The 23,950-nt window shown below is 43.7% G+C and overlaps 1 protein-coding gene across 1 annotated transcript; it reads left to right on the top strand.

Moving 5' to 3' along the window:
- Positions 1 to 1,613: 1,613 nt before the first annotated feature.
- Positions 1,614 to 23,660, top strand: pogza (pogo transposable element derived with ZNF domain a). The gene is made up of 19 exons (XM_038971972.1): positions 1,614 to 1,725; positions 2,573 to 2,728; positions 2,884 to 2,958; positions 4,370 to 4,524; positions 8,120 to 8,204; positions 9,170 to 9,382; positions 9,630 to 9,788; positions 10,041 to 10,129; positions 10,390 to 10,754; positions 10,889 to 11,046; positions 12,023 to 12,123; positions 13,484 to 13,630; positions 13,738 to 13,872; positions 20,079 to 20,254; positions 20,496 to 20,636; positions 20,755 to 20,814; positions 20,912 to 21,033; positions 21,139 to 21,160; positions 21,343 to 23,660. Exons 2-19 carry the CDS (start codon positions 2,575 to 2,577, stop codon positions 22,979 to 22,981), a joined length of 3,996 nt encoding a protein of 1,331 aa, XP_038827900.1. The 5' UTR covers positions 1,614 to 1,725; positions 2,573 to 2,574; the 3' UTR covers positions 22,982 to 23,660.
- The last annotated feature ends 290 nt before the right edge of the window (positions 23,661 to 23,950 follow it).

Raw genomic sequence — 23,950 nt, 5'->3', positions numbered from 1 at the left:
ATGCAGTGTACCCATGAGTAACAAAACACTGAGCCAATCCCAGCGCAACTAGAGAACATTTTCCGCTGGCTGCCCCACCACTACAGAAAGTACTGAGCTAGGCTGAAACACCTGAATTTTGGAGCTGCCTTACTCCAGAAAGCAAAAAATAGATCATCTTTGTATGCAGCTTTATTAACTCAAAGATTATAATTTTTTTTAAACATTGTTTGCAAACTGATATGTGACAAGTATTAATGCCAAAATAACACGCTAAACACCCCCCTGCCCTGAATGACGGGTCGCCACTACAGGCTACACTTATATCAATATTGAGTTAGTAACTAGTGAATTTGGAAAGAATCAAATGCAACATAGAAATGTTGTCATTTAGCTAGCTGAGCTAGACCCATCATATACCAGTGGGTACGCTCCTGTATGCGCCGGTTACAGCGAAATACTCTGCTTACCGGTACCTAGCTACTAGCTAGCTTTCGCTTTGCCTAGGCTGGTACATTTATATTTGTTTTAGCCTGTTGGCCTTGTTCACTGGCAGAAATGTATTAGTTGGCTCAGCTAGCTAGCTAACGTTAGCGTTACCCAGCTAGTTTGATGCGTGAATTGTTACAGTAACGTTAGCTAGCTATCCGTTTTTTTAAACCAGCTTTGTCAGTTTGTTAGCCACTGCTAATACCTCCAGTTGTCACTCGACCCTGGCCTCCTCCGGTAGCTGGACTGGTGCGCGAGGATACATACAGATTATTAGCTAGCTAAATTAGTTAACACCAGCTACCTAACGTTAGCTAGCTAGCAAGAGATTCCGATCGGAAACGAGAGGGGCAACGGTCGGATGATAGGATACTCCCACGCACGAGCTAGCTACTTTTTGTTTAATGGTTTGGCCTAGGTCAAATCAAATGTTAATTGTTGCTTACGTTATATACATTTTGCAGATGTTATCGCAGGCGTAGCGAAATGCTTATGTTTCTAGTTCCAACAGTGAAGTAATACCTAACAATACACACAAATTAAAAAAGAAATTCAGAAATATCAGCTAGCTATGTAGTTCTGTTGTGGGCCTTATATAGCGGGTTGACGTTTGAGAGCAACGTCGGTGTTACTTGCACATTATCGTGCAAGTAACTTCTCAGTTTACAGATACTTCTTCAAAACATGTAGAAATGGCAGATTGACAAAAGGAATGTTAGCATACTACTATTGCTTCTGGTAATCGCAGTTAGGTAAATAGAGCTACAGATAAAATTACTCTTTGAAAGCAAAAGTTGTGAGCCTTTTACATTGGATTATTATGACATTCACATGCATGGCTGCAACATTATCACAAAATGCCTGACAACTTGTACCATGGAGAAACGCATCGAATTTGAATATGCATGATGTGGAGATAGTCATACAACATCCACCAATGTATCAAAAATATATCTGCGCGTGTATTAGGAGTTGAACAAAGAGTTGAACAAAGTACATTTTTGGAAGATGGAAACATTATAAAAGTCGTCTGCTTTTCATGATGGCGATGGTCACCCCGCTCTTGTTTTAAGATCGTAGCCAATCAGAGCGTCTACATCAAAACTGGAAGTGACGTAGAGATTTTCTTGCGCCTTCCTACGCGAGCCAAAAAGGGAAAAACGATAGCAGTCACTATTCTACAGATCTTTGTTTTCCACTTCACTTCTCCACGGTTTGTTGTACTTTTTATTTAACTTCGGCAAAAGAGTGAACAAGGTAAGTCATTTGCATGCTTCGTGAATAGATGTAGATGTTGCCAGTTGTTGAACTCAGTTAGCTTGCTAGCTAGTTAGCAGTGGTGCTAGCTCAAGTCTTGATGTTTGCATGGAGTCGTTGCAGAGTGGGCTGCACGCGCACTATCCGAACGTCACTACTGATCCAGGACAAGTTAGTTTGTATTGCTAGTTGTAGGGAATGTGAAGATTAGAAGACTGGAAACTGATCTTAGACCAGTGTTCATGAGCAGCATTTTCTCTTCACACCTTTTTGGGCTACCAGACCAAATTTACATAGAAAAGTTTGTTATAGATCTGTCATTCGCTTTGAAAGCATGTCTAGCATGTCTATGTTTCCGTTCTTAAGTTTCGTTTTTGCGTCTTTTACTTTCAGTTCTGTACACCAACTGAAAATAAAATATTGTTGGTTATGGAAAATATATTTCATAGCGGTTTAGCTGGTACAATGATTCTCTACACTATACTTGTTTTGTCACAAACTGAAATTAAGCAAACTATTAGAATTTTAGCAACCAGGAAATGGAAGAGTGATTTCTGTATAGTGCATCTTTAATGGGATTTATACACACAGTTCATGCACAAAATTTGGTAAAGACAATAAAAATAACATACATTTTCTCTTCCTCTGTAACTACAACCACACCAGCTTCCCCTTTAAAACTGGACAACACACATGCAGGAATAAGATACACAAGGAGCACGAGCTGATGCTCCACTTTCTGACTTTGCATGATTGTCACACTGTCTTGTCCAGGTCATGTGCCAATATTCTAAAACATGATCATAGATATCATCGTAACATCCATATTATATCAACTAATCTACAGTTATGAGCATGGCGGACTCAGACGTCAACATGACAGACTCTGAGGTCAACGTCACGGACTCGGAGCTCCACATGGAGTGTGTGGAGGAGGATCTGACGCCGTGGCAACAGCAACCAGATGAGGAAATGGAAGAAACAAGCAAGGGACCCAGTAAAGGTGAGTGTGCTGTGTGCAGACTCGGTGTAACCTGCTTCCCTCGGTCATGTCATTCTGTATGTTTTGGGACTCAATTCTCAATAGCAACAGTTTCATCAGTATTATTGTCGTATTCTATCGTCGTCAGTTCATGGTTCTTTAAATTGCCTTCCCAGTACCTCCCGATGACACTTCGGTGATGCACCTCAGCCGCGGCAGTAACATCACAACCAAACCCATGCCTGCCCTTGGTGAGTGCTCTGGCATGATATTATATATTTTTTAGGAATATACAGGTAACTGGCAAATAAAGGAAAACTACATTGTCCTAATAGGGCGTTGGGCCAACACAAGCCAGAACAGCTTCAATGCACCGTGGCATAGATTATAGAAGTGTTTGGAACTCTATTGGAGGGATGCAACACCATTCTTCCACAAGATATTACATCATTTTGTGATAGTGGTGGAAAATACTGTCTTGGGCGCTGCTCCAGAAGCTCCCATATGTGTTCAATTGGGTTGAGATCTGGTGACTGAGACGGCCATAGCATATGGTTTACATTGTTTTCATGCTCATCTACCCATTCAGTGCCCTGTGTGTGGGTCCATTGTCATCCTATGGGGGCGTAGCCATGGTAGCCTAAATAATGGCCTGCCTTTTTATGCATGACCCTAAGCATGGTGGGATGTTCATTGCTTAATTAGGTCAGGAACCACACCTGTGTGGAAGCACCTGCCTTCAATATATACTGAACAAAAATATAAATGCAACATGTAAAGTGGTGTTTCATGAGCTGAAATAAAAGTTCTCAGAAATGTTCCATGTGCACAAAGAGCTAATTTCTCTCAAATGTGCACATTTGTTTATATCCCTGTTGTTGAGAATATCTCCTTTGCCAAGATAATCCATCCAGGGGTTGCATATCAAGAAGCTGATTAAACAGCATGATAAATGTACAGGTACACCTTGTGCTGGAGACAATAAAAGGCCATTCTAAAATGTGCAGTTTTGTCACACAATACCATAGATGTCTCAAGTTTTGAGGGAGCATAAAATTGGCATGCTGACTGCAGGAATGTTAATTTCTCTATCATAAGCCGCCTCCAACGTTGTTTTAAAGAATTTGGCAGTATGTCCAACTGGTCTCAAAACAGCAGACTACGTGGATTCACGCCAGCCAGGACATCCACATCCAGCTTCTTCACCTGTGGGATTGTCTGAGGGGGTGCTGATGAGTATTTATGTCTGTAATAAAGCCCTTTTGTGGGGAAAAACTCATTCTGATTGGCTGGTTCTGGCTCTCCAGTAGGTGGGCCTGGCCCCCCCATGGCTGCGCCCTTGCCCAGTCATGTGAAATCCATAGATTAGGGCCTAATTAATTTATTTTCAATTAACTGATTTCCTTATATAAACTATAACTCTGTAAAATCTTTGACATTTTGCATGTTGCGTTTATATTTTTTAACAGTATACTCCATATCCCTCATTTACTCAAGTGTTTCCATTATTTTGGCAGTTACACATATACTCTTGGCAACTGTTTTGACTTCAATTCTTTTTTGACTTACTGACCTGTAGCATAAAACATGTTTCAATGGACACATGCAACCAACCTGTTTAAGCCTCATATGGAGTATATTGACTTTTGCCCATCTCTGCAGCACCGTTACTACCCAAACCAGTGGTCCTGACTCAGGCTATGACTCAAGTGCTGCAGCCTCTTCAGACCTCCATGCCTCAGGTGCTGCAGATGCCGACCACTATGTTGCCTAGCACCAGCAGCACCACTGGGAAGAACATCATATTCACCACACAGGTACGCAGACATGATTCCTTATTCTTAATTTCAGAGAAGCATGTTTGTTCTACATCATATATTTCTATATGAACTAGTGATGGAGTGATTTTTCTTAGTAGATTGCTGATGAGCAGCAGTGCGTTTCAGGTTGACAACAGTGGACCATGCAGTGCTTCATGAACTTGTGTTTTTCTATAGGAAGATTGAGCCTCAGTGAGTACAGTTACATTGTCACGCTCGCTGTCTTCAAATTCCCTGTCATAAATGAGCCAAGGCGCAGCGTGCATTTAATTCCACATCTTTAATTGAAGTGAAATCTTCACAAAAAAAACAGGTAAACAGAAAACGAATGTGACGCAACCGTGGCGCACACAAACACTCACAGAAAATAAGTAATTACCCACCAACACATGTGGGAAAAAGGCTGCCTAAGTATGATTCCCAATCAGAGACAACGATAGACAGCTGCCTCTGATTGGGAACCATACCCGGCCAACAAAGAAACAGACAAACTAGAATGCCCACCCAAATCACACCCTGACCTAACCAAATAGAGAAATAAAAAGGCTCTCTAAGGTCAGGGCGTGACATACATCCACACAATAATATGATTGTGGATAGTCAGATTAATATAGTTCAATTTAAATGTTTACATGCTTTGTAAGAAGAACAATTTCCCTAATAATCCTGTTTACATGGACACATCTAAAATCAGGGTTCGGGATAGGACTTTGATAATTTCACATTTTTGCCCATTCATCCTCAATGGCACACATACATAATCCATTTCTCAATTGTCTCACAGCTAAAAAATCCTTCTTTAACTGTCTTCGCCCCTTCATCTACACCAGGTATTCCCAAACTGGGGTAAGGGGGTATGCACAATGCTGTCGGGGTACGCCATATTAAAATGTTTCTTCACATTTTCAAAAAGTCCATTTGTATTTTCCAACAGGGCTATACATTTAGGTGATTTTATTTTATTTTTCTGGGGGGTGAGGCCTCATTTCACTGCCAAAATTAAAATGAAACCATCTAGTGTTCAGTGAAATAACACAATGTCAAATACAGGTAGCCTATTCAAATAATTAACATCCAATCACATTAACCGTTACTCTCTCACGGGAATTCCACTAATGGTCCGTATGTAGCCGTAGCCAAACGTAGCTGCTGCTCATGTTGGTATCTGTACTGATGGCGCAAAAGCCATGACAGGGAGACATAGTGGAGTGCTAACGCGCATGCAAGCAGTTGCTCCCAACTTCACTTGGGTACACTGCAGCATCCACCGAGAGGCTCTTGCTGCCAAGGGAATGCCTGACAGCTTGAAAGATGTTTTGGACACTACAGTGAAAATGGTTAACTTTGTTAAAGCAAGGACTCTGAACTCTTGTGTATTTTCTCCACTCTGCAATGATATGGGCAGTGACCATGTAACACTTTTCCAACATACGCTGGTTATCAAGGGGCAAAGTATTGACACTTTTTTAAAATTGAGAGACGAGCTTAGTTCTTTTCTGACCGTCATTTTCACTTGTCAGACCGCTTGCATGATGAGTTTCTCACACGACTAGCCTATCTGGGTGATGTTTTTTCTCGCCTGAATGATCTGAATATAGGATTACAGGGACTCTCCGCAACTATATTCAATGTGTGGGACAAAACTGAGGCTATGATTAAGAAGTTGGAGGTCTTCTCTGTCTGCATTAACAAGGACAACACACAGGTCTTTCCATCATTGTATGATTTTTTTTGTGTGCTAATGAACTCAAGTTTATGGACAATGTCAAATGTGATATAGTGAAGCACCTGAGTGAGTTGGATACGTAATTACGCAGGTACTTTCCCGAAACGGATGACACAAACAACTGGATTTGTTACCCCTTTCATGTCCTGCCTCCAGTCCACTTACCGATATCTGAACAAGAGAGCCTCATCGAAATTGCAACAAGCGGTTCTGGGAAAATTTAATCAGAAGCCACTGCCAGATTTCTGGATTGGGCTGCGCTCTGAGTATCCTGCCTTGGCAAATCGCACTGTTAAGAGACTGATGCCCTTCAGCCACGTACCTATGTGAGAGTGGATTCTTGGCCCTCACTAGCATGAAAACTAAATACAGGCACAGACTGTGTGTGGAAAATTATTGAAGACTTAGACTTTTTCCAATACAACCCAACACTGCAGAGTTATGTGTATTCTTTCAAGCACACACTTGTCATTAACATGTGGTGAGTTATTCATTCTTATGTTTAATAAATGTATCATGTGTGTGTGTATATGTGTATAAATGTGTATAAATTTATACACATATGTGTGTATAAATGTATCATGTGTGTGTGTGTGGCAGGCTTACAATGATGGCAAAAAACTACATTTGAGAGTGCGCTGACCCTGGTGCAGGAGGGAGTACGCAGCTGGAGGTTGAATGTTTGAAGGGGTACGGGACTATTAAAAAGTTTGGGAACCACTGATTGAAGTGAATTTAACAGTTGACATCAATAAGGGATCACAGCTTTCACCTAGATACACCTGGTCAGTCTGTCATGTTCCTAATGTTTTGTACAGTCAGCGTATTTAAAAGATAAACATTTTGTTTTTCTGAATTTACTTCACTCGCGCAAAAGAAGGAAGCTCGTGCAAGCCTATGCGCAGATCAAATACAAATCTAGAATGCTGATGAAGGCGTTTACATGTCCTAATATTTCAAAAGATTGCTCAGAAAAACAGGTGTTTTAATCAGCTTATGCTTACTTTGATTATGACGTACGCCAATTTAAGATATGCAGAGTAGAGGTCGACCGATTTCAGGTTTTCATAACAATCGGTAATCTGCATTTTTGGATGCCGATTATGGCCGATTACATTGCACTCCACGAGGAGACTGCGTGGCAGGCTGACCACTTGTTACGAGAGTGCAGCAAGGAGCCAAGTTAAGTTGCTAGCTAGCATTAAACTGATTGTTTTTTACAAGATAAATCTTAACATAGTCACTAGTTAGACTAGTAATATCATCAACCATGTGTAGTTATCTAGCTTGTCCTGTGTTGCATATAATCAATGCGGTGCATGTTAATTTATCATCGAATCACAGCCTACTTCATCAAACAGGTGATGATTCAACAAGCGCATTCGTGAAAAAAGCACTCGTTGCACCAGTGTACCTAACCATAAACATCAATGCCTTTCTTAAAATCAATACACAAGTATATATTTTTAAACCTGCATATTTAGTTAATATTGCCTGCTAACATGAATTTATTTTAACTAGGGAAATTCTGTCACTTCTCTTTATGTTCTGTGCAAGCAGAGTCAGGGTATATGCAGCAGTTTGGGTCGCCTGGCTCGTTGCGAACTGTGTGAAGACCATTTCTTACTAACAAAGACCGTAATTAATTTGCCAGAATTTTACATAATTATGACAACATTGAAGGTTGTGCAATGTAACAGCAATATTTGGACTTACGGATGCCCTGATTGTTCTCAATTAGATTACTGCTGAGCAGCGAACGTTTAGGTTGATGACAGTGGGCCAGGCTGAGCTTCACGGACTTGTTTTTCTATAGGAATAATGAGGTTAAGTCATTGCTAGGACCTTTGTCTTTCTGTGGTGCAGAACATTCAAGGGGGTACACAGACCATAAGTGCCGAACCGGTAGGATATATCCTGAATGGCCAGCCCATCACCGTGCTGCCTGGTGGTAAGTAGCTAACCATTAGACATGTCTGTTCTTGTTATCTTATCAATGTCCTGATAGATAACCCAAGTATTTCACTGCCCACCTGAAACCTAGAAGTAACCACCTTTTTAGTGGGATCCAGAGAAATGTCACAGGGAGTGTTTTGTGTTCTGTAATTGTGTCATGAAAACTTTGGGTCATAAAATAATGGATATATTTTTTCCAGTGGGAAGTGTTTTATCAAATGCAAATAGACAATAGCTATGTTTCCATTATTATTCCAGTGATTTTATATATATTTTTGCATAGAAATAGATGCAACAATTGTCTGCTACGGTGCATTTTCAATGAACTGTTTGTGACGATTAAAAACGTCTGGACTTAATAACGTCACACCTCGCAAAAACCTAGTGTCAAATAAAAATGTAAGTGGTTGCACATGAATAAATTGGCAACAGCCTGCATGCCCTCCCACCTATCCGTTTCATGTCTCAGGTAGGCCGCAAAAGCCAGCATGGATAGAATGCAAGAATTTACTAATATTTGCCATATACTAATAATTGTCATATGCCAACATATCCTCACGGTCCGCGTCATGGTGAGACTTGCACTCCTGTAGATCTGACATCATTTGATGGTGAAACTTGCATCCAGCCAAGCAGAAAAACAAAGCGTAGCAATTTCAGGCATTCTTGAAAGTCAGGACAATCCTTGTCCTGCAAACAGTCAGCATTTCAAATGAAATGTGGAGTAGAGCATTATAGATAACATCACGTACCCCGCATGCCATCAAAATGATATGGCAATAATAATTTATTCAGTTGGACAAAAGGAAAAATCCACCTCTGTCGCACAGATAAAAATGTTGTTGACCTTAAGAACATTTCTCCTATAGCTTCCATCGCAATGTTATTTTTTTTTTGCGACATTGCTTTTGTCGAATAAACCTGCCTATTGTGAGCAGCTCACTACTGTTTTTCCTCCAGGCCAGGGAACCCAGCTGCAGCTAGCGCCCCAGCAGGCCCCGTCTCAGCCCAGGGGCAGACCGTCCGCCAGCGGCTTCACCACAGTGCGGATCCCCGTCACCCTCACCATCCGCACCACCAACGGAGTCCAGACCATCAGCACTGTGGGCACCGGCGGGGTCACCCTCTCATCCTCCCCCGCGACCCTCCACACCACCGCTCCATCTGTCACAGGTAAGGAAGGCTCTAGTCCTTGTGGGCCATCAGTCTCTCCACAAGCTGAACACAGGGATTGTAAGTTAAATTACAGTCTTAGCAAACCAATTATTGTCAGTATGAATTTAAGTCTAATCTCAAAGGGTAAACTTTATTGTTAAAAAAAAGCCACCTTCTGTCATCTGTTATGGATCATTGTCTTGGACACTAATCCTGCTTTGTGTGTGTGTGTGTGTGTGTGTGTGTGGGGGGGGGGTTGTTTCAGCCAGTTCTTCAGGTGCAGCAGGAAGCCATGCTGTGAGACCCCTGCCAATCTCACCCAGAACACAACAGCATCCGACCCTGCAACCAGCTCCCAGCACTAACAGGTCCCCAGCTACCAGTGGTCCGAGCACGGCTCCCTCTCCTAGTGCACCCCTCAGAGGTTAGTAGTCTCCAGGACCACACAGCTTTCCTGTAACAGCTAACAGAAATAGGTTGGTGTACTGCATACATCATTCAGTTATTACTACTGTGTAGCCTGTTGTCGTTTTACCACTCCAAACAAGAAATTGTCTATACTAATAGAATATCCTATTGAAGTCCAAGGTAATTTACTACTGACCAAGGCCCCTGTTGTGTACTGTGATTTGGCACATTAAATATTTTACACAGTGTACTGGTGTTTATTTTGCAGTGATTGCACCAGCCCCCGCCAAGACAAAGATGTGCAAGCGCTGTGGATCCGAGTACAAATTGGTCAACGCCCTCCGGGGTTTCATGTGTGTAAGTGTGCCTTAGGTAGACGTTGTACTCTCTTTGGGAAATGGATCTAACTTTTTAGTGAATGTTGATGTTCATATAGATATTATTAGCCCAGGCCCGACCGTGAAGGACTGTTGTTGAAAGCTCGTCCTGATGTGGCAAAATCCTCTGCTATTATGTCATCTTCTCTAAAAGTGTCTTGTGAAGTCTTTAAACGCTGATAATGGTAATAGATAGAGATGTATGAATATTGATATTTACCCCACTGGTCCCTCTTCTAGCTCTGCAGCAAGCAGATCGCCCTGAGCCTGGATGCTATCAATGCCATGGCCAAGCTTTCCTCCAAACCTTCCAAATCTTCCAAGTCCTCCAAAGCCACCGCCTCCTCTCCCTCCTCTTTGTCCTTCTCCGAGACCTCCAAGGAGACCTCCAAGGAGCCAATCACCACGCCGGTGCGACCAGTGTATGTTCCCGAGGGTGGCAGCTCCATCCTGGAGGCCGACCAGCAGGGCAAGCTCATCATGCTGGTGGAGGACTTCTACTACGGCGTGGACAAGGGACGCAACCTGAGTGGCGCACCAGTGGAGAAGCCGCCGGGCATCTTCAAGTGCATTCACTGCGAAAAGACCCTGAAGACTAACATCAAGTGAGTGGATGGAGTGTGGGGAAACAGGAATTCATGTTATGTTTTCAAATAAATGTCACGTTTTACTGAATTGACTGAAATCTTACCCTCTCACCCGCTTTGTCCTCCATCTTCCACTCCTCACTGTCTTCCAGGCTGATGAACCACATGCGTCACCACGTGGAGATGACGGCACAGCAGAACGGCGAGGTGGACACGCACACCGCCTGCCAGCACTGCTTCCGCAACTTGGCAACGCCCTTCCGCTTGCAGTGCCACGTGGAGAGCGTCCACAGCCAGTTGGAGTCCACCAGTGAGGACTAGCTCGCTCCCCACTCACCCACCAACCATTCAGTCATACCACATACAGTCACTGTCGCTAAAACAAAGTGAATCTATCTGCACTTGTCATCCCACCAACATTCTCCCACGCAGTCAAAGCACATTGAATCAGCACTAGATGCTGATATATTGCCTTGTTGGGAATTGGGTGAATTTAACCCTTTGCCTACGATGGTCACGCCCCCCGTGGAAATCACATTAACATAATAACAAAATCCCCATCAAAATCTGTCTGTTTAAACTAGAAATATCAGGGGGTTTTGCATAGGCTGCGGCTCTATCCACCGCATCCACCGATATATCTGCGGTGAATGTCAGACCATGAGACATCCCGATAATCGGTCTTCTCACGAAATTGTATGTAGCGTCCGAATGATTTTGGCTACACACTAATATGTCCCATCTGTTGAAAGCTGAGACTCTCGTGAACATGCTCCAGGTCGCTCACAAGACTTGTCTGAAGGTTCCCGGTACCCGATTTAAAAAAATAATAATAAAAAAAGGAATGGAAGTGTAAATGGAGATAGTTTAGTGCCTAAAATACATGTAAAAAATGAAAAAAATAGTTTCCTAATCTTTCTTATCTCTCAAATATAGGACAGACACGTCAGAACAAACTTCCTTTAGATTTTTTGTTGGACTATCTGTTCCATGTAGTGAATCTGTTATTCAATACATTTCTATTGGTTAATAGCAGTAATGCCAAATTCAATGTTTCATGTTATTTTTTTGATACCTTAAGGGGTCTTAAAATTCTAAACCAAATAATTAAATAATCCTTGGCATGACCATCTTAAAACAATTTCATGTATTAGTTTAGAATTTCGTTGCCACTCTAGTAAGCAGTCACTCTTATCCAGAGTGACTTTCAATACATGCATACAGCAAGAGGACTGAGCACTTTGAATGCTTACGTGACTCTCGGTCCTTTTCTCTGTTTATCACAGCTAAGTGTAAGATCTGCGAGTGGGCATACGAGAGCGAGCCTGTCTTCCTGCAGCACATGAAGAACACCCACAAACCGGGAGAGATGCCCTACATTTGCCAGGTAAACAGTGCCCACTTGGGGCCCGATTCAGACGTAGGAAATCTATTCCTTTTTTTACGCATTTTGATTGAAGCACTTCTCAGTAGTTGGTATTCAGACTTACCATATGCAGGAGTGTAACGGGCTTTGTAGGTGTAGCTTAAATTTGATTAAACTGCTAAAAACACTCCCACTTGCTGGCCAACAGTTTCATTCAATAGGGATTTCAGTACATTTATCGAAAGCCATCCCTTTAAATTAAAATTTGAATTCTCTGCAGACGCAATATAATATATATCAAGTGATATGCAGCAAAATGCATTATACCGGGTTATTTCTGTATTTTGCAAGTTATAGATCTTCAAAATTTGATTGCTGACATGCAAAACATTTTGGGACTATCAAAAAGGGACTAATGAAACAAATACAACATTCTTTTGGTGGAGTTTTCCTTTAAGTTCATGGTCATAATACGGATAGAGAAAAGTGCATAAAGGAATTGCGTTCCATTTAAGCGCACTTAACTCGGATCAGAATCGGCCCCTTGGTCATTACTTATACTGTCTCTAAGTCCATATACATTCTCCGACCAGTTCATTAGGTACACCCATGTAGTACCAGGTCGGACCCCCATTTGCCTCCAGAACAGCCTGAATTCTTTGGATAATTATACAAGGTGTCGGAAATGTTCCACAGGGATGTTGGTCCATGCTGACGAGATGACATCACTGCAGATTGGACAGCGGTATATTCATGCTGAGAGCAGCCCATTCCATCTCACCCCAAAGCTGCTCTATTGGGTTGAGGTCCAGGGACTGACCAGGCCACTCAAGTAAACTGAAATCGCATGTTCCAGGTGATGTTTTTCCACAATTGTCCAGTGATGGTGATCATGTGCCCACTGGAGCCACTTCTTGTTTTTAGCTGATAGGAGTGGAACCCGGTGTGGTTGTCTGCTGCAAAAGCCCATCCTTGACGAGTTGTGCATTCCGAGATGCCGTTCTGCATACCACTGTTTTACTGCACCATTATTTGTCTGTTTGTGGCCTGCCTGTTAGCTTACACAAAAGCCCCAGGTGGCTGACATTTCTGAGATATTGGATCCGGCGCACCTGGCACCGATGGCAAACTACGCTCCGTCGCTTAGGTCACTAATTTTGCCCATTCCAAAGTAAAACTGAACAATAAAGGAACGCCCTGATGTTTGTCCGCTTGCAAGCCACGTGACTCACGTATGAGCGATCCATTTTCATGAACGGGGTGGTCTAATAAACTGGCCGGTCAGTGCATTTCTACGCAATGTCCTGTCAAGGGGAAAAGCTCACTATATCAACACGAAATGTCTCCTAATGCAATTCACCCCTCCCTCTTCTTTGTGAAGGTGTGCGACTACCGCTCGTCCCTGTATGTGGACGTTTTTGCCCACTTCCGTGAGTTCCACAACGGCACGGCCAATCTGCTGTGCCCCTACTGCCTCAAGGTGTTCCGCTCCAGCAGCAACTACCAGAACCACTACAGCCGCCACCAGGTAAACCCAATGAGGCTATATGCCACATCAGATACATGTGGTACATCTATGGCCATTGGCAGCCAGTCTATTCCACTCCACCCATTTTCCTATGTGTTTGTGTGCAGAAAAAAAACGTGTTTCAATGCGACCAGTGCCGGCTTCAATTCCTCTTCGCCAAGGACCGGGCAGAGCACAAGGTGCAGTACCACAAGACCCACCTCAAGCCACGGCAGCTGGAGGGCCTGAAGCCTGGTACCAAGGTTTGTTTGTGTGTGTGCGCAATATTTTGAATTTGTGTGTGTGTGTTATCTATATATATATCTATCACACACACAGTTGAAGTCAGAAGTTTACATAAACCTTAGCCAAATACATTTAAACTCAGTTTTTAACAATTCCTGACATTTAATCAAGAGTACAGATTCCCTGTTTTATGTCAGTTAGGATCACCACTTTATTTTAAGAATGTGAAATGTCAGAGTAATAGTAGAGAGAATGATTTATTTCAGCTTTTATTTCATTCATCAGATTCCCAGTGGGTCAGAAGTTTACATACACTCAATTAGTATTTGGTAGCATTGCCTTTAGATTGTTTAACTTGGGTCAAATGTTTCGGGTAGCTTTCCACAAGCTTCCCACAATAAGTTGGGTGAATTTTGGCCCATTCCTCCTGACCGAGCTGGTGTAACTGAGGCAGGTTTGCAGGTCAACTTGCTCGCACATACTTTTTCAGTTCTGCCCACAAATTTTCTATAAGATTGAGGTCAGAGCTTTGTGATGGCCACTCCAATACCTTGACTTTGTTGTCCTTTAGCCATTTTGCCACAACTTTGGAAGTATGCTTGGACAATGGGTCATTGTCCATTTGGAAGACCCATTTGCGACCAAGCTTTAACTTCCTGACTGATGTCTTGAGATGTTGCTTCAATATATCCACATAATTTTCCATCCTCATGATGTCAACTATTTTGTGAAGTGCACCAGTCCCTCCTGCAGCAAAGCACACCCACAACATGATGCTGCCACCCCCGTGCTTCACGGTTGGGAAGGTGTTCTTCGGCTTACAAGCATCCCCCTTTTTCCTCCAAACATAACGATGGTCATTATGGCCAAACAGTTCTAGATTTGTTTCATCAAACCAGAGGACATTTCTCCAAAAAGTATGATCTTTGTCCCCATGTGCAGTTGCAAACCGTAGTCTGGCTTTTTTATAGCGGTTTTTGAGCAGTGGCTTCTTCCTTGCTGAGCGGCCTTTCAGGTTATGTCGATATAGGACTCGTTTTACTGTGGATATAGATACTTTTGTACCTGTTTCTTCCAGCATCTTCACAAGGTCCTTTGCTGTTGTTCTGGGATTGATTTGCACTTTTCTCACCAAAGTACGTTCATCTCTAGGAGACAGAACGCGTCTCCTTCCAGAGCGGTACGACGTCTGCGTGGTCCCATGGTGTTTATACTTGTGTACTATTGTTTGTACAGATGAGCGTGGTACCTTGAGGTGTTTGGAAATTGCTCTCAAGGATGAACCAGACTTTTTTTTTTTTTCTTCCCATGATGTCAAGCAAAGAGGCACTGAGTTTGAAGGTAGGCCTTGAAATACATCTACAGGTACACCTCCAATTGACTCAATTGATGTCATTTAGCCTATCACAAGCTTCTAAAGCCATGACATAATTTTCTGGAATTTTCCAAGCTGTTTAAAGGCACAGTCAACTTAGTGTATGTACACTTCTGACCCACTGGAATTGTGATACAGTGAAATAATCTGTCTGTTGGAAAAATTACTTGTGTCATGCACAAAGTAGATGTCCTAACCAACTTGCCAAAACTATAGTTTGTTAACAAGAAATTTGTGGAGTGGTTAAAAAATGAGTTAATGACGCCAACCTAAGTAAACTTCCGACTTCAACTGTGTGTGTGATATATACGTACGTGTGTGTGTGTATATATATATATATATATATATGTGTATATATATATATGTGTATGTATATGTATGTATATATATATGTATATGTATGTATATATATATGTATATGTATATATATGTATATGTATGTATATATATATGTATATATGTGGCCTGCTGGAGGTCATTTTGCAGGGCTCTGGCAGTGCTCCTCCTTGCACAAAGGCGGAGGTAGCGGTCCTGCTGCTGGGTTGTTGCCCTCCTACGGCCTCCTCCACGTCTCCTGATGTACTGGCCTGTCTCCTGGTAGCGCCTCCATGCTCTGGACACTACGCTGACAGACACAGCAAACCTTCTTGCCACAGCTCGCATTGATGTGCCATCCTGGATGAGCTGCACTACCTGAGCCACTTGTGTGGGTTGTAGACTCCGTCTCATGCTACCACTAGAGTGAAAGCACCGCCAGCATTCAAAAGTGACCAAAACATCAGTCAGGAAGCATAGGAACTGAGAAGTGGGCTGTGGTCACCACCTGCAGAACCACTCCTTTATTGGGGGTGTCTTGCTAATTGCCTATAATTTCCACCTTTTGTCTATTCCATTTGCACAACAGCATGTGAAATGTATTGTCAATCAGTGTTGCTTCCGAAGTGGACAGTTTGATTTCACAGAAGTGGGATTGACTTGGAGTTACATTGTGTTGTTTAAGTGTTCCCTTTATTTTTTTGAGCAGTGTATGTATATATATATATATATATATATATATATATATATATATACAGTATATCACAAGTGAGTACACCCCCCACATTTTTGTAAATATTTGAGTATATCTTTTCATGTGACAACACTGAAGAAATGACACTTTGCTACAATGTAAAGTAGTGAGTGTAGACCAGTGTAAATTTGCTGTCCCCTCAAAATAACTCAACACACAGCCATTAATGTCTAAACCGCTGGCAACAAAAGTGAGTACACCCCTAAGTGAAAATGTCCAAATTGGGCCCAATTAGCCATTTTCCCTCCCCGGTGTCATGTGACTTGTTAGTGTTACAAGGTCTCAGGTGTGAATGGGGAGCAGGTGTGTTAAATTTGGTGTCATCGCTCTCACACTCCCTCATACTGACTGGTCACTGGAAGTTCAACATGGCACCTCATGGCAAAGAAATCTCTGAGGATCTGAAAAAAAGAATTGTTCCTCTACATAAATATGTCCTGGGCTATAAGAAGATTGCCAAGACCCTGAAACTGAGCTGCAGCACAGTGGCCAAGACCATACAGCGGTTTAACTGGACAGGTTCCACTCAGAATGGGCCTCGCCATGGTCGACCAAAGAAGTTGAATGCACGTGCTCGACGTCATATCCAGATGTATTTCAAGGCCTACCATACGCCGTACACTGCATCAAATTGGTCTGCATGGCTGTCGTCCCAGAAGGAAGCCTCTTCTAAAGATAATGCACAAGAAAGCCCGCAAACAGTTTGCTGAAGACAAGCAGACTAAGGACATGGATTACTGGAACCATGTCCTGTGGTCTGATGAGACCAAGATAAACTTATTTGGTTCAGATGGTGTCAAGCGTGTGTGGCGGCAACCAGGTGAGGAGTACAAAGACAAGTGTGTCTTGCCTACAGTCAAGCATGGTGGTGGGAGTGTCATGGTCTGGGGCTGCATGAGTGCTGCTGGCACTGGGTAGCTACAGTTCATTGAGGGAACCATGAATGCCAACATGTACTGTGACATACTGAAGCAGAGCATGATCCCCTCCCTTCGGAGACTGGGCCGCAGGGCAGTATTCCAACATGATTACGACCCCAAACACACCTCCAAGATGACCACTGCCTTGCTAAAGAAGCTGAGGGTAAAGGTGATGGACTGGCCAAGCATGTCTCCAGACCTAAACCCTATTGAGCATCTGTGGGGCATCCTCAAACGGAAGGTGGAGGAGTGCAAGGTCTCTAACATCCACCAGCTCTGTGATGTCGTCATGGAGAAGTGGAAGAGGACTCCAGTGGCAACCTGTGAAGCTCTAGTGAACTCCATGCCCAAGAGGGTTAAGGCAGTGCTGGAAAATGATGGTGGCCACACAAAATATTGACACTTTGGGCCCAATTTGGACATTTTCACTTAGGGGTGTACTCACTTTTGTTGCCAGCGGTTTAGACATTAATGGCTGTGTTGTTATTTTGAGGGGATAGCAAATGTACACTGTTATACAAGCTCTACACTCACTACTTTACATTGTAGCAAAGTGTCATTTCTTCAGTGTTGTCACATGAAAAGATATACTCATATTTACAAAAAATGTGGGGGGGGGTGTACTCACTTTTGTGATATACTGTAAATATATACACACACATATGTATGTATGTTTATATATACACACATCTATATATAGATGTGTGTGTGTGTGTGTGTGTATATATGTACAGTGGGGAGAACAAGTATTTGAAACACTGCCGATTTTGCTGGTTTTCCTACTTACAAAGCATGTAGAGGTCTGTAAAAAAGAAAATCCAGAAATTCACATTGTATGATTTTTAAGTAATACATCAGAAAAGCAGAACTTAATATTTGGTACAGAAACCTTTGTTTGCAATTACAGAGATCATATGTTTCCTGTAGTTCTTGACCAGGTTTGCACACACTGCAGCAGGGATTTTGGCCCACTCCTCCATACAGACCTTCTCCAGATCCTTCAGGTTTCGGGGCTGTCGCTGGGCAATACGGACTTTCAGCTCCCTCCAGAGATTGTCTATTGGGTTCAGGTCTGGAGACTGGCTAGGCCACTCCAGGACCTTGAGATGCTTCTTACGGAGCCACTCCTTAGTTGCCCTGGCTGTGTGTTTTGGGTCGTTGTCATGCTGGAAGACCCAGCCATGACCCATCTTCAATGCTCTTACTGAGGGAAGGAGGTTGTTGGCCAAGATCTCGCGATACATGGCCCCCATCCATCCTCCCCTCAATACGGTGCAGTCGTCCTGTCCCCTTTGCAGAAAAACATCCCCAAAGAATGATGTTTCCACCTCCATGCTTAACGGTTGGGATGGTGTTCTTGGGGTTTTACTCATCCTTCTTCCTCCAAACACGGCGAGTGGAGTTTAGACCAAAAAGCTCTATTTTTGTCTCATCAGACCACATGACCTTCTCCCATTCCTCCTCTGGATCATCCAGATGGTCATTGGCAAACTTCAGACGGGCCTGGACATGCGCTGGCTTGAGCATGGGGACCTTGTGTGCGCTGCAGTATTTTAATCCATGACGGCGTAGTGTGTTACTAATGGTTTTCTTTGAGACTGTGATCCCAGCTCTCTTCAGGTCATTGACCAAGTCCTGCCGTGTAGTTCTGGGCTGATCCCTCACCTTCCTCATGATCATTGATGCCCCACGAGGTGAGATCTTGCATGGAGCCCCAGACTGAGGGTGATTGACCGTCATCTTGAACTTCTTCCATTTTCTAATAATTGCGCCAACAGTTGTTGCCTTCTCACCAAGCTGCTTGCCTATTGTCCTGTAGCCCATCCCAGCCTTGTGCAGGTCTACAATTTTATCCCCGATGTCCTTACACAGCTTTCTTGTCTTGGCCATTGTGGAGAGGTTGGAGTCTGTTTGATTGTGTGGACAGGTGTCTTTTATACAGGTAACTAGTTCAAACAGGTGCAGTTAATACAGGTAATGAGTGGAGAACAGGAGGGCTTCTTAAAGAAAAACTAACAGGTCTGTGAGAGCCGGAATTCTTACTGGTTGGTAGGTGATCAAATACTTATGTCATGCAATAAAATGCAAATGAATTACTTAAAAATCATACAATGTGATTTTCTGGATTTATGTTCTGAGAAATGAAGGCTATTCCATGCGAGAAATTGCCAAGAAACTGAAGATCTCGTAATCATTTCTCAGAACAAAAATCGGCTGACGAGTTTCAGAAGAAAGTGCTTTTGTTTCTGGACATTTTGAGCCTGTAATCAAACCCACAAATGCTGATGCTCCAGATACTCAACTAGTCTAAAGAAGGCCAGTTGCATTGCTTCTTTAATCAGGACAACAGTTTTCAGCTGTGCTAACATAATTGCAAAAGGGTTTTCTAATGATCAATTAGCCTTTTAAAATTATACATTTGGATTAGCTAACAACATGCCATTGGAACACAGGAGTGATGGTTGCTGATAATGGACCTCTGTACGCCTATGTAGATATTCCATAAAAAATCTGCCGTTTCCAGCTACAATAGTAATTTACAATATTAACACTGTATTTCTGATCAGTTTGATGTTATTTTAATGGACAAAACAGGGACATTTCTAAGTGACCCCAAACCTTTGAATGGGGGGGGGGGTGACACACGTACATATGTATGTGTGTGCGGGCACATGTGTGAGTGATTGCTAGGGCGTGATATTCAGAATTTTTGTGTGTGATAGACAAAAAAATAAATATTTTTGTCTCTTCTGTGACTGGAAAGTATATATAGTGGTTGTGAATGTTATGCATTTTCCCTGTGCATTATGGGAACATTAGTAATGTATATTAAGTGGTCTAAGAATATTTGTGTTCCAGGTGACTATCCGGGCCTACGCGCTGCAGGGCAAGCAGTATTACTATCAGGAGTCTTCGGGCCGAGGAGACCTCCGACCCTCCAAAGTGATTGATGTTCCGTCTGCTCCCCAAAAACCAGAGCCCAAGAAGAAGCCTGTCGAGAGCCTGATGAAGCTGCTCACTAAGTTCCAGATGAGGTAGAGGGTTGATGTTTTTCCCCGATTTGTATTAGCACGAAATGGAATTGATGCCAAGCTTTATTCAGACTCGATTGCGTTTAGCTTTTAGTTTTGCCGTATAGCAAAATTGTTGACCATTTTATAATTTGGAACAGTGTTCTAGGATGATGCGGCTAGAAATTGAATATCAAAAATGGATAAGCTTGACATTCCATCGCTGTGCACCATGGGTAACCTGCCTCTGCCTTCCTCCCCACAGTGCATCGCTGGCCCAACAGAACTGCATGGAGTGCACCTTTAAGATTCCCAACTTTGCCAACCACTTCCCCACATACGTCCACTGCTCCTTGTGTCGCTACTGCACCTGCTGCTCCCGGGCTTACGCCAACCACATGATCAAGTGAGTGACATTGCTCAACTGAAGATTCCCCAAATTATTTTTTACATCAGAGCGTAAGTGAAATGTTGGTTTGGAGAAAGGTGTATGACACATGTTTTCTGTCTCTCTTCATTTGCAGTAACCACGTGACTCGCAAGAGCACCACCCAATATCTGGCCCTGTACGAGTCATACCCAAGGTAACAATCATTTCCTCCGAATTTTTTTGGGGCAGTGTTTAATTGAATGTAGTGTTTTTAATCCTGATTGCTCAAAACCCTTTTGGTCCCATTTCAGAATGGATGAGATGAGGTGTACGTCGTGTAACTACAGAACCAAGGTGGGTGACATGATGGCCAACCACCTCATGGATCACCCAGACCATGATACTGCAAGCTTCAGCAAGCTGGAGGAGGAAGGTTATTACGTTTTGAGTTCCACCTTCTGATATTTAAGTATCTTTGTAAAAGGTCAATCCTTTCTATATGGCAACCTTTTTGTTTGTTTATTTTTTCCCCATTCAGATGTGCCTGAGGCTTCTCAAAGGTATTTAATATCCTCTTATATACAGAGTGAAATTACTTACTGTTGGACAGAATTGAGCTTGGTCTCAAGTTGAAGCTTAGTTCCACTTTGGTTGCACTGTGACACTATTGCTTCTTCATCAAATGTGTGTGTCATTGACTGAGCTTCCTGAAAACTAACATGTTTTTATTTTCCCCCTGTAGCATTGTCGTTCCAAAAATCAACCCAGGTCAAGGAGGGTCTTTTGTGCCTATCCATCTGCTACCAGCTGGCAATAGTTCCACCCTGCGCTCTATCAAACCGCTCCTATCCTCCAAACCCAGCATGACTATCATGGTCCTTGGTCCCAATAAAACCGTGCCCTCCACTGCCCCTGCTTCATCCAATGGTGTCTGGACAACCCCCAAGGTTGGTGGCTTAGGCCATGTGATGGAGCCCCAGGCAGTAGGGTCCGAGGGGCTGAGCCAGAGAGAGCTTTTCCACGGAGGAAAGGCCAGGATGGACAAATCCAGGAAAGAAGGGTCAACCAAATTAACGGTGCACCAGCTGAAGGTGATGCTTTATGCCCTGTGCAATGGCTTCCCCCAGGCATCCCTGCGCTTTGGCACCCAGCCAGAGCTCATCCAGGACTGGATGCTGCAGCAGGAGATCCAGCGCCTCCAGAAGGACTGGATCTGGAGCACGGACCGCATCGCAGAGTGGGTGATGTGCCAGCGGGAGCAGCAGCTGCCAGTCACAGAGGAAAACCTGCTCCAGACAGCCACGCAGGCCTTGGAGGCGTCGCACGAGATCGGTGAGTTCTACGAGTGGGCTGTGGAGTTCATGCTCCGCCACAACCTCAGTCTGCAGGCCACCTGCTCCGCCAAGCACCCGTTGCCGCGCAACGTATACGAGAGCGTCCGCATCTTCACTCGCTTTGTCTGCAAGCAAGTCAAAGATGTCGGTTTCCGGCCACCCTCCATCGGATGCATCGACGAGCTCTCTGTGTTCGTGGACCTGGATAAGCTCAAGACGGACCCTGAAGCGTTTCAGTTGATCGGCACCGGGGAGCCCCTGATAGAGGTGGTCCTAGCAGGGCTGGCTGACGGCACCATGCTGCCCACCATGGTGTTCCTCAAAGGCAACCCTCCACACCTCCAGAAGGCCATCCCGGACTCTGTCTTCCTGGAGGCGCGCCCGCAAGGCTTTACGGACAACGAGCGGCTCCAGCTGTGGCTCTCTAAGGTGTGGCAGAAGCATGTGAACCCCCAGGCAGGGGGAAAAGGTCTGCTGATCATGGACACCCACCACGGCCACCTGGCTGACGACTTCCTGGCTGCCCTCAACAGCAGCAACACCCTGCCGGCGGTGATCCCCATCGGCTGCTCCTGCCGCCTGCAGCCCCTGGAGCTGTGCGTAGCGCCTGTTATGAAGGAGTTTCTACAGGCCCGCTGGTGTGAGATGCACACCCAGAATGAAGGAGCTGTGACTCTGGGGCCAGGTGACCTGGCCCTACTGCTGGTGGAATGTCTAGGTGACGTGGTCTCATGCTTGGCAGCGCAGCCCCAGATCTTCCAGCAGTCCTTCATGATGGTCAGCACACCACCACAGGATGAAGGAGATGAAGGCCCGGCAGAACTGGTGCAGAGCCTGACCGAGGCTCTGGTCATGCTTTCTCCAGCAAGGTCGAAGAGCGCTGTAGTGCTAATGAAGGTGGAGCCAGAGGACAAAGGGGTGAGCTCAGACATTACGTCGGCATACACCTTGCCCTCGCCGCCACCCAACCCGCAAGCCCTCAAACAAGTGTTTGAGAAGGACAGCGATCTGGAGTCTTTCCACGGTTTTGAGGAAACTGATTGTTGATCATTTGCGGACCGACACCTCAGAGACTACGGACTTGGATCTTTTGACACTTTCAAACCGAGGGAATTGTGACATTTGAAGCAGAGATGGGATAGCTCTGGAGACTGTACCAGACCCGTTAAACTGTGCACATGCTTGTTCCTTTAACTTGGGATGGTGATGTAACTTTCAAATGTGTTTTTGTACATTTTCTATGACAAGCTGCTGTCTTACGTCTAACCCTATAAAGGTTCAACACAACCTGTCTTATGCAATTAAAAACAGTCTCTTCCTGTCAACACTAGACTACAGGCTTTGTAAATAACTTATACTCATTTCTTATCAGTGAGATCAGAATGTCACTTCTAGTAGGGAATGTTTGATATTCTGTTAACTCACTTGACTGTATGTGGAAATGGTGCCGGAGCTCTGACATATCTCCCAATCTACTTTTCATTTGTGAAGCTAAGACAAACAGCCCATCCCTTATCAATTGGCCCTTGTTTCAATTTACCGAAAGCAATGTAGCCATGTCTAATGAGAAATTACCTCAGACTAACCATGCCGTTCACAGGAAATCTCAGATCATGCCTTATGATGGAATCCAAGAGATGGCAGTCTACCTCTCGGTTTGTCTTTTTTCTTCACCTGAACGATTAACTATTTTTAAATATGAAATAAAGTGCTGGATCTGCTTTAATGGTGGGTTTTCCTTTGATATTAACAGCATATAGTCTGGTGCAGTTCTGTATGGTTGAACCAAAAATGTGTTTAACATGGAAGCAGACAAGATTTGTTCTTGACACAGGGTCCTCTTACCCCTGATGTGAATAAATCTGGGTATTACAGAAGTCCAAAGATGTCATTTCTTCCCATGAATGTTTGCCCTCAGCTCTGCTTGTGTGGACCTTTCCAATTACAGTATATGAATATATTTCAATTTCACCAGATTTATTTTAAGCCTGACTGTCATTCAAGTTTAAATGACTC

This window comes from Salvelinus namaycush, chromosome 32 (assembly GCF_016432855.1).
Source record: "Salvelinus namaycush isolate Seneca chromosome 32, SaNama_1.0, whole genome shotgun sequence".
Lineage (NCBI taxonomy): Eukaryota > Metazoa > Chordata > Actinopteri > Salmoniformes > Salmonidae > Salvelinus > Salvelinus namaycush.
This window is presented reverse-complemented; position numbering and strand designations above follow the sequence as displayed.

What these genes read in the sequence shown, in the direction of transcription:
- pogza (XM_038971972.1), top strand. Translation starts at nt 2,575, where the DNA reads ATGAGCATGGCGGACTCAGACGTCAACATGACAGACTCTGAGGTCAAC. An exon ending in CATCACCGTGCTGCCTGGTG is followed by an intron (nt 8,205 to 9,169) that starts GTAAGTAGCTAA and finishes TTTTTCCTCCAG; the next exon opens with GCCAGGGAACCCAGCTGCAG. An exon ending in CACCGCTCCATCTGTCACAG is followed by an intron (nt 9,383 to 9,629) that starts GTAAGGAAGGCT and finishes GGGTTGTTTCAG; the next exon opens with CCAGTTCTTCAGGTGCAGCA.